Source organism: Arvicanthis niloticus, chromosome 3 (genome assembly GCF_011762505.2).
Source record: "Arvicanthis niloticus isolate mArvNil1 chromosome 3, mArvNil1.pat.X, whole genome shotgun sequence".
Taxonomy (NCBI): Eukaryota; Metazoa; Chordata; class Mammalia; order Rodentia; family Muridae; genus Arvicanthis; species Arvicanthis niloticus.
Window position 1 is genome coordinate 74,559,635 of NC_047660.1, and position 10,854 is coordinate 74,570,488.

A 10,854-nucleotide genomic window follows, 5' to 3' on the forward strand; every position below is an offset into this window, starting at 1 on the left:
CTTCACTGACTGGAACCAGGTGGTAACTGCAGACCTGGCCCAGCATCAGCCTGCCATGAGCACATCTCCCTTAGATAAAGCTACTGGGTGGGCTGTTTGCATATCTGCTTCCAGTCTCGTAGCCAGCCTCCTGGACGACTCTGCATCCATCCTGGGTTCTAGAAGAGCACTGTGTTATCCACCTGGTTCTTAGGCACTGCTGGCATAAGATCTGTGTGGACCATAAGTGCTTGGTCTAATAGGTAATTTAAGTTGACTGGCCTGCAGAGAATGTCTCAGCTGACCTCCCATGGTGGTGCTAGGAAGGGAGGCTCTGTAAACACATGCATTTGCAGACTTCATCTTGCCCTCTCATCTGTGTGGTTTTCAAGCACTCTCTAGAATATGATGCATGTTTTCCCTGTGTGCCACTTCCTGACTGATCCATGTTCACTCTGTCCTATACTCCACTCCATTTTCTTATACCCAAACTAATAATTTTAGGAAGAAGTTCAGTTGTTTCTCTCTTATGGTTCTATTGACAGTGGCTCCGTGTTGGATTGACACAATGGTCTAATAGAACTCTGTGACCTTCTGTCCCTCTCTCTTTCCCTCATCTTAGCTGCAAGCTCTGTGTATGCTGCTCTTCTTTCTGGCCTTAAATACTTTGTACAATTGAACTATAAACTGGAACTCAGAATAAGTCTGCAGTGGGCTTGTGTGATAGAGAAGCCACTGTTCCACAGCACTCTGAGAAGCATCCTAGGATGTTCCAGGGGTCTCTGCTGAGTCTCACTGATAACATTCTCTCTACTTCTGCCAGAATTACCTGACTGGAGGTGCTGACATCAAAGCTCAGTTGTATGAGTCCCACCTTCTCTCACAGACCTTCAGATGCTCTCCATGTTGCTTCCCTCACCATGCCGTCAATACCACTGATCTTTTCTTGTTCTCCAACATGGATTGTGCTCTAAGGCATCCTTATTTTCTTCTGTATACATGTCCATCTCTCACAGCACCCAGCAAGACTCTGTTCATGACACCTTCTCCAGGAAGCATTTTTTGATTTCTTTAAATACACATTTTTTTTTTCTCCCAAAGCAGAAAAATCTAAGACACTCTATATTATCTATCTTTGAATTCTTTGGTATGAAGCCCAATACCTATTTAGACATACAACCTTTACAAAAACAGAGCCTTTGAGTTACAGCCTCACCTGCTGTGTGGCATCTTGGATCTGGTGTCTACTGGTGCAGGAGAGGAGAAGGTTAAGCAGGTGGATTAAGAAAGCACCAAAGTTGACAATAAATGGCAGGCAGCTTTGATTTTTGGTTCATTTGGTTTGGTTTAGTTGTTTGTATTGTTTATTTGTTTTAAGACAAATTCCCCAGGCATGTTAATTCTAACACCAAAACTGGGTGGTTCTCTGAGATCAGGACTACCACTACTATATAGGGTAGACAGACAGACAGACAGACAGACAGATAGATAGATAGATAGATAGATAGGAAGGAAAGACAGACTGGAACTCATTATGTAATACTTAGCTACCACACGCAGCTTCTAAAGGGCAGATGTCTTTTTTTTAAAGCAAAATAAAGAACTGGAAAACTAAATTGATCCAGAAATGACAGAAAGCAGTGTGTGTGCGCACACATGTAGACAGGCTATTGCTTGCTAAAATATCATATTGGGTTTGCTTTAATTGCATGGTAAAGCCTTTAAGAACAAAGGTAATTACATGATAACTTGTGTTAGTGCTCCCACATTATCTCTTAATAACTATGTAATTAACTTGTCACTACTGTACAGTGTGAAGTTTGATATTACTTACATTTAAAGAGAAAGCATGGATAACTTCGGTGAACAAGCTAGAGTAAGGCCAGGGACAAAGGCAGTGTGGAAATCACCACAGCAGAGCAGTCAGGAAAGCAAATGATTAATTAGATCGGTGTGCCTGTCCAGAGGACTGAAACCAAAGCCACAGCCAACAGCTGCAGAGCTGGGGTTGAGTCATGTGACTGTCTGAAGATAAAGAGCATGCAGTAGAGGATGCTGAGAAAGTTGAGGAACTGCTGGGGTAAGGTATAACACAGAGTCTCTGCTGTTTAGAAGAGTTTCTTTTGAAGTAAACATGGATGGAGCTTGTTTGGTTGTTGAGGCAGGATCTTACTATGTCTTCTAAGCTAGATTGGAACTGACTTCTCCCTGCCTCATTCTCCTGGTGCCTAGGATCACAAGCAGACACCACTATGCCTGGGTCACCATTGAAAACATTAAAAACAGTTATAATGGAAAAACCAGCTCAATGAGGAGGCAGGCACCTGTAAGCCCCTGAGAAGACTATCGATCCAAAGCTGTCTCAGAGAGGGGGAGGAGGGAGGGAGAAAGGGAGGAAGGGAGAGACAAGGGGGGGGGGGAGGAGACAGGAGAGAGAGACAGCACTTAGGGCCAGGAAGACATTTTTCATCTTGTTTCACCAACATCTTGAGTTTGTATGTTTGGCGTGTGTGGCAAAGATGTGCATCACCAGCAACTCTGATTCACTGCTGGTAAAAATGAAAACTAGGATGGCCACTTGGGAATACAGTCTGGCAGCTCCTTACACACCACACATATGCTTACCTTATGATCCAGCAATTGTGTTCCTTGGCTGCCCAAATGAGTTGAAAACTTATGTCTGCACAAAAACCTGTACACAGATGTATATAGCAGTTTTACCAATAGATGACAAGACTAAGAAGCAACCAGCATGCTCTTCAGCCTGTAGGCAAATGAGTACACAAGCCATGGCATGTGCTACTAAATACAAGTAAGCCAATAAGAGGTGAGCTGGGGCTGCGGTGATGGCTCACTGGTTAAGAGCACTGGACACTCCTGCAGAGGACCCAGGTTGGATGGCAGTTCACAACCCTCCATGATTCCAGCCTCCAAGGGCACCAGGCACATGGCACACAAGTATACACACAGACAACAACACTCATACACATAAAAATAAAGTTTAAAGAAAGAAGAAATGAATGAACAGGGTTGACAGAATGGCTCACTGTGTACAGGGGCCTGCTGTGGAACCTAAGGACCTGAGTTCAATACCCAGATCCCACGTTGTCCACAGAGAAAACTGACTCCAGCCAATCGTGCTCTAACCTCCACATGCGTGTCATTGCACATCACACTGACCCTGCATTCACACTTACTGAATAAATGTAAGAAGTCAGTGATGGTAAAGTCGTCACATTACGTAATTTCACATTACACATATTTTTCAAGGTACAGAGCATCTTAGCTCGGTATGGTGGCATATGCCTTCAGACCCAGCACTGGGACGTAGAAATAGGTGGATCACTTTGAGTTGGAGGCCTGCTCTACATAGATTGTTCAAACCAGCCAGAGCTGCACAGTAAGACCCTATCTGAAGGGGGAGGGGGGACGGGGACGGCGAAGGGGAGGGTTAGGCTGTTTATTCATTCACATAAAGGAATTCCCTCTCATTTTAAAAATATAAACATGCACATTAAGTAAATTTTTACACTCTTTATGATTAATAAAGACTACTTTTTGAAGGCCCCACTTATAATTGATTATGTACTATCTGTAGTTCATCTTTGCTGGTTTTTAAAAATAGATTATTGAAAAGCTGATACTTTCCAGGGGCCAAAGGTCTTCACTTTTGTCAGCATCCAGGTTTTCCTTGTCAGAGTAAATGAACCTTCCAAGCACTGCAGCGCACTCATCAGCCAGGTCCGCTCTCAAGAGGAGGGTGCCGGCACTCAGCCTCACAGAATGTTCCACAACATAAGCTTTTCTCACAAAGATCATGGCAGGGAGAATGAGGAAACAGATGTTGCTCGTAAGGGTTCTAATAGACGTGTTTCCATTGTAAGCTGATCCCACTCGGAACCTGGCGTCTGTCCTGTTCGCTGTGTGGGCCAAACATTTCAGTCTGAGTTTGGCAGAAAGTTTATACTGACCTTTGCCTGTTACCTGAAAACCATGATAAAAAATACTCTTGAGAGAATGAGTTCACATTCTTCCAAAGACATCATTCTATTAGCCAAATTAATTCTCTTCTGTAATTGGGCAAACATTTTATCAAATGCGGACCATTTCCCAGGCCTGGCCTGAAAAAGAGGAAGGACATAAATCTGCTGTGATCTCTACAGGTCATTGTAGCGCAGCTTCAGATTAACCTCCAGCTCCACCCAGCTCCCTGGGCTGCCGGGGCCTCTGGGAAGGCCCGGAAGTCGGCTTGCAGAACAGTTTCTCATTATCCTGTCCTGAGCATTTGAGCCCAGACACAGCTCAGGTTGCCCAGGGGCAGTAGCACAGGTTTTTCTGGTTTTGATCCTATTAGTAACTACACCTTTTTTTCCTTTCTTCCTTCCTTCCTTCCTTCCTTCCTTCCTTCCTTCCTTCCTTCCCTTCCTTTCCCTCCCCTCTCCTCCCTCCCTTCCTTCTTCTCTTTCCTCTCCTTCCTTTCTTCTATGTTAAAGTGCAGTTTTATAAACTTTGATATGCAGTGTGCCCTTTGCTGTGCGCATAACCTCCATTCCCATTCCCATGCCTGTCCATAATCCTTCCCTGCCCGTCACATCCACTTGGAAGCTGTCACAGTAGAGCTGCTGTGAGCGTCAGTTCACTTCCAAGTCCACACTGTCTCATTCGTTTACCTTGAGCAAACAGCTAGAAATAAAATGACTGCATCATATAGTACGTAAATTTAACTTTTCAAACAATATTTGGTTTTATTTTATGTGTATGAGTGCATGCCTTCATGTATGGCTGTGCACCACATATGTGCCTGGTGCCCTAGAAGAGGGCATTGGATTCCCTGGAACTAGAGTTAACAAACAGTTGCAAGTTCCATGTGGGTGCTGGGAATGGAACCATGGTTTTCTAGAAGAACAACTTGGGTTTTAACCACCAAACCATCTCTCCAGCCCCAAAGTTAACTTTTTCAAGCACTGATAAATTGTTTTCCAAAATGATCTTATCACTTTACATTCCCAGGGCTGGTAAGACGGCGGCTCACTGGGTAAAAGTACTTGCTGAACAAGCCTGGCAACCTGAGCTCAGTCCCTGAACTCACGTAAAGATGGAAGAGAAGAAGACTTCACAAGTTGTCCTCTGAGGCACATGTGCCCACACATGTCATATACTCAGGCAATAATAATGAATGAAGTTTCCTTTACACTCCCTAAGCTGGTGTGCTTAGGGTGGATGTGCACAGGCTTCATGCAGACAGTCTTGCTGATTTGTCGTTTTAGTAAGTCTGCAGTGACATTACTGCAAGTCTGAGCTACATACCTTTCACGGATAATGGTGCTACATTATCCATGAATTTGGCATCTGTTTCTCTTTGTGGGTTTTGTTTGTTTTTATTTTGTTTTTTATTGAGTTGTCTTGCACAAAGTGATTTTGATGAAATTCAAATTATTCTGTCTTCTGTAAAAGACTTGCACTTGGGGGGTTGGGGGGGTCGTCACAGTGGCAGAGAACTTCTGAAGTTAATGTTTCTCAGATGCCATAGTCTTATTTTTTGTTTTGTTTTGGGGTTGATTGGTTAGTTGGTTTTTGTGTTTGCAGTGCTGGAGAATTGAACATAGGCCTCTCACAGGCTAGCCACACTCTGCCACTGGGCTGTATACCCAGTCCTCCACCCCGGTTCATTTTCTTTTCTTTTTTTCTTTTCTTTTGGTTTTTGAGGAAGAGTCTTCCAATAATGCCCAGACAGACCTTGGGTGTAAGTAGCTGGACTTACATCCGAGTTTTAAAGGCGTCTTGTCAGCTCTTGGTTGAGTCAGTAAGCAGTCTCAACCGGCTAGCACTTGCTCTCCTGTGTATCCAGGTTTCTCTTCTTGTCCTTGCTGCCTTGGCATTTCCAGTGGCTGGTCCTACGCAGCTTTCTCAGATATGTTCCTGGGTATTTCACTATGAGTATTTACTATGAGTAAACAGCATCTTGAATATGACTTTTCACCTGCTCACTAGGAGACATAACTGCTCCGTGTGTGTGCTAGTGTCGTCCTTCAATCCTCCAGCTTTACTAAGTTGTACTAGTGACAGCTTCCTAATTCCATAGGTCTCTTAGACTCATTTGCATATGTACAGGGTTTTTGTTAGTGTTATTGTTTCAGTTTTTGAGGCAGTCTTCTGTCCCCTAAGCAGGCCTCAAACTTCACTCAGTGGCTGAGGATGACCTTGAACTCTGTACCTTCTTACCTCCAGCTCCGAAGTGCTAGGATTAAAAGATGTGCTGCCCTGCTGTGCCAAAATAGGCTAGGAATTCTGGCTGTTGGCAGTATTGATACTGTAGAGTGCTTATCTGCATCCCTGCTCAACCCACCAGATGAACATGACACTTTCCAACTCTTTCTCAGGGGCGTGGTGAGATAGGTTCTCACTGTGTAGCCCTAGTTGTCTAGAACTCCCTATGTAGACCAGGCTGGCCTCAAACTCACAGAGGACCACCTGCCTCTGCTTCCTGGCTGCTGGTCTTAACAGTGCGCACCACCACTCTTGGCCTGGCCTGTTTTGAGTCACATGGACAGTCTTGCCTCCTTCGGATACTGACAGGGACTCCTCCTCAGCAGCTCACTCTGCTCCAGTAAAGTCTCCATGAGCGTGCTAAGAGCACATGGGCTGGGCAGGTGGTGCTAACCTTGGATTCTAGCATCTAGAAGGATGAGGCAGGAAGAGGCAGAGTTGGTGAGCGAGGTCACCCTGAGCTACATCAGAAGCCTGCCAGAAAGGGGCTGCAGACAAACATTCTTGCTTCATGTTTAGTCTTAAAGAAAAAGTGAAATATTCATCATTGACCTTACAATATTAGCAGTAAAGTTTTATAAATGTCTTTCTCAGGTGGAAAAATTCCCTTCTCTTCCTATTAAGATTAGGAATAGATATGAAATGCTGCCAAATGTTTTTTCTGTATGTATTAGAATGGTCTCAGGTCTTCATACTTGGTTTAACACAGTATGTCAATATCCAAAAATAGTAATCCAACCTTGAGAGCTTGAGATAACACTACTTTATCATCGGGGTGTGTGTGTGTGTGTGTGTGTGTGTGTGCGTGCGCGCATGCGAGTGCGCACGCCTGTATGCCATGGCACTTGTATGAATGTTATAGAACAACTTTCTGGAGTTAGTTCTACTTTTCCATAATGGGGTCAGAGAATTGAACTCGGATTATCCAGTATGCATGGCAAGCACTTTTATTTGAGAAGCCATCTGATTGGCTCGTATTATCTTGTTAGGAGTTAGGACAGATTCTCACTATGAAGCCATTTGTTAGCCTGGAGCTCACTATGCAGACCAGGCTGTCCTCAAACTCAAAAATTCCATCTGCTCCTCATTCCTGAGTGCTGGGATAAGGTGTACCCCACCACACCAAGCTTCTACTTTTTATTTTTATTGTTTTTTGTTTGTTTGTTTGTTTGTTTGTTTCGTTTTGTTTTGTTTTTATGCATTTGAATGTTTTGCCTACCTGTATGCAAGTGCATCACACAGTGGCCAGAAGAGGGTGCCAAATTCTCTGGAACTGGAGTTGCAAGGTTTGTGTAGGTGCTGGGAACTGAACTCAAGGACTTTGCAAGACCATCAAGTACGCTAAAACCTCAAAGCTACCTCTCCCTCTGGCCCCCTGTTGTGTTTTTTAATATGCTGTTTGATTTGATTTTCTCAGATTTCCTTCAGAACGTTTTCATCTTTTCTGAATACTGTCCCTGTATGAAGGAGCATTATTTGTCAGAGTAAGGCTGGTGTGAGGATTAATGTACAAAGTTTTTCCTTCTTTTGGTTTTCTGGAGAATCTCTCCAGCATTGGTATTGTTCTTCTTAACCATTCAGTGGAGTTCACCAGAGACACCATCTGACCATGGCCTTTGGTAAGAAGCAGTGCACATCTGAACACTGACAGTAAGAACTGAAGGAAGTTTGGGGCTGAGGCACACCTAAGGAGAGCCTGGGCTCATCCACAGGAAGAATGCTCTGAGATCCTCTCTGTAAGAAGCTCTTTCCAAGACAGGGTCTTGTTATATAGTTCTGCTGCCCTGGACATCATAGACCTGCCTACCTCTGCCTGGGGTCACAGGTGCCCCACCCCAGCCATGGCTTTTACTTACAGTGGCCACCATCTGGCCAAGTGAGCTCTGGCAACCTGTGTACTCAGAAAAGTGCCTGGTTCATCTGATGTGGCAGGCCTGAGGTCTGAGGCTTGCATTGTTCATAGTGCTTTTGAATTATGCCCTCACATATACAACATCCATGGCTACATGGCCACTCTTCCCTGATTTATACTGTCCTCCTCTGTCTCCATCTAGCTTGTCAGTCTATCTAGAAGTGTATTTGTTTCAACTCTCTCATACTCATACCCGCTATCTTCTCAGCTCTGTGACGGCAGACAGGCCTGGGCTGTCCACCTTGTGTGTGACTTGATAACCACGCATAGCCAAGTGGAGTCATTTCTATTTCTCCTCATTTGTTCCTCCCCTTGTGGCTGATGTATAATATTTGAAGAGTTTGGTTTCATATCATTTGTCTTCATTTCAACTGTTTCTAGAAGGAGAACAAACCTGACTCCTTTTATTCTATTCTAGAGAGAAGCTGTCTGCAGTAGTTTCTGCATTTAGCTTTATGTTAGTATCAGACTGATCTGCAGCGCCCAGTGTGAAGTTAATGCAACTCAGAACTACCTCTGGAAAGAACGCCTTCTGTATGTGTCTGTCTCTGTCTATATCTGTCTGTCTCTCCCCCACCCTCACCCCCACCCCACGATTTTGTTGGTTTTTTAAACAGACTCTCCCATAACTCAGGCAGGCCTGGATTCTCTGTGGTGCCTAGGATGCCTGAAATCCTGACTCTCCTGTCTCTGCCTCCAAATTCTGAGATTGCTGGTGTCCACTGGCTCACCAGCAACATGCTGCATCTCTCTGAGGAGATGGTAGGGTTCTCTTTGAATAACATTGTACTGGGAATAACAACATAGAAGCAATCCACAAGGAAGGGGAGAGTTAAACCATAACTTTATCAACAAGCACTCCACCTCCACGTGTTACGTTTCAGTGGTGCTTGCTTTAGGATCTCCCTGTGAGTGTGTGAGATGTGTGTCTCAGACTTCATTACTTGGACACTGTGCCTGACACAGAGCTTCAGTGAGGATGGGTTTGTTTCTCACACTTACATAGGTAGCAGGAGACCAGAGCAGCTCACAGACGGCAGCTGGGAAGCAGAGAGGATGTCAGCACTGCCCAGTTCTCTTCCATGTATCATTCACTCAGGCCCAGCTGCCTCCTAGGTGGTGCCGCCCACAGGCAGGGCAAGTGTTGCTCCCATGGTTACCAACACACTTATGGCCAACCCAAAGACAAACTGCTGGTGCCCCAGGAGAATCTCTGTCCGTCAGGTTGACAGTCAAGATTAACCATTGTGGTGACACTTAGATCAGAGTCACTGGCGGCAGCTGAGCCATGGACATTGCTAAGCTTTTCTACAGCGCTCATGCTCGTTCTTTGTCTGTTCCAGGGTTTCTGTCTCAACTGGTCTCTGACAAGCCTCTGACTGAATGCATCCGCGCCGGCCACTATGCAGCAAGCGTCATAATTAGACGAACTGGCTGTACTTTTCCCGAGAAGCCAGACTTCCACTAATGGAAGAAAGAAAACTCAGGCTATGGAGTGGAGACTGCAGTGCTCGTGTCCTGAGCGTTCCTGCCATAAGAAAGAATAAAATTATCTTCTGTCTTTGCCCACCATGATTCTCATTATTAACTTAGAGGGTTCAGTGCTACTCCAAGAACCTTTAGTCTGTCTGAAATCTGGGAGAAAATGTTTATTTCCATAGTCTGTTAGTGCCTCTTAAATGTCAAACAGGAATAACATTTCAGTAGAACCTTTAATTTCATTTTCAATTGTTTGTAAATTCATCAGTATTTAGTAAATTGATCATTTTTTTTATATTTCTGCTTCCAATGCAGGTGCAATTTAATATAATAGACTTTTTAAAGAAATTAATGCTGACATCATTCTTGAGCTTTTTATATAAATATATTTAATTTGGAAGCGTGTATACATACACGTCATATATATATATATATACCTGATAATTGTCAAATAAGGTACAGAAATGTTTATCACACCAAATTACTCCTCCTAAGCTCTTTGTGTGCTTCAGACATCTGATGGACTTGAGACAACCGGTTAATCAACAACGTTTGCATCATGTTCAGACTGTATCCTGCTTATTGATGTCACTCTGTAATTTGATACAAATAAATAAAATTGCCATATAGGGATTGTTTTTCCTGTCTCGCTTGTGCTCAATAAAACAAGGAAGAAAGCGTGTTATTTAGTACTGGACCCTATGTGATCTTATTGATGGAATGAAGTAAAAATATAGAGCATTATATATAAATGTATATAATATATACATACACATACAGTAACATAAGGGACCAGTAAGCACTTTTTGTGTGTATGTTTTCATTTCTCTCAGGTAGACAAGTAGGAATAGAATTACTAGATCATATGTAAACTTTTTTGTTTGTCTGAGATAAGATCTCACTGTGTAGGTCAGGGTAGCCTCCCACTTGCAAAGATCCACCTGCCTCTGCCCCATTACCCCTGATCATTTGTAATCTTTACAAGGAACTAAAAAGAAATTCCAAAACAGCTCCATCCCTCTGGCTGTGGTATAATCCGAGCACTTAGAAAACTGAGGCAGGTGATGACCAGGACAGCCTGGGCTACTTCACAAAACAAAAGCATATTTGTGCACTGCCTTCAGAGTGTGTTACAGTTCCAGCTTCACAGCCTTAATTCAGCACTCATCACTGCCTGTCTCCATGGTCACAGACAGACTACTGAACGGACATCTTTG

General features: G+C 43.8%; 1 protein-coding gene across 2 annotated transcripts in view; it reads left to right on the top strand.

The window, feature by feature from the left end:
• Adk (adenosine kinase) overlaps nucleotides 1-10,275 on the top strand; it is a 391,595-nt gene extending 381,320 nt beyond the window's left edge. For both annotated transcript variants that reach the window (XM_034497484.2, XM_034497485.2), the window contains exon 11: nucleotides 9,502-10,275. In XM_034497484.2, coding sequence (XP_034353375.1) covers nucleotides 9,502-9,626 — 125 coding nt within the window. In that variant the 3' untranslated portion in view covers nucleotides 9,627-10,275. The remainder of the gene's footprint in view (nucleotides 1-9,501) is intronic.
• Nucleotides 10,276-10,854: the final 579 nt, after the last annotated feature.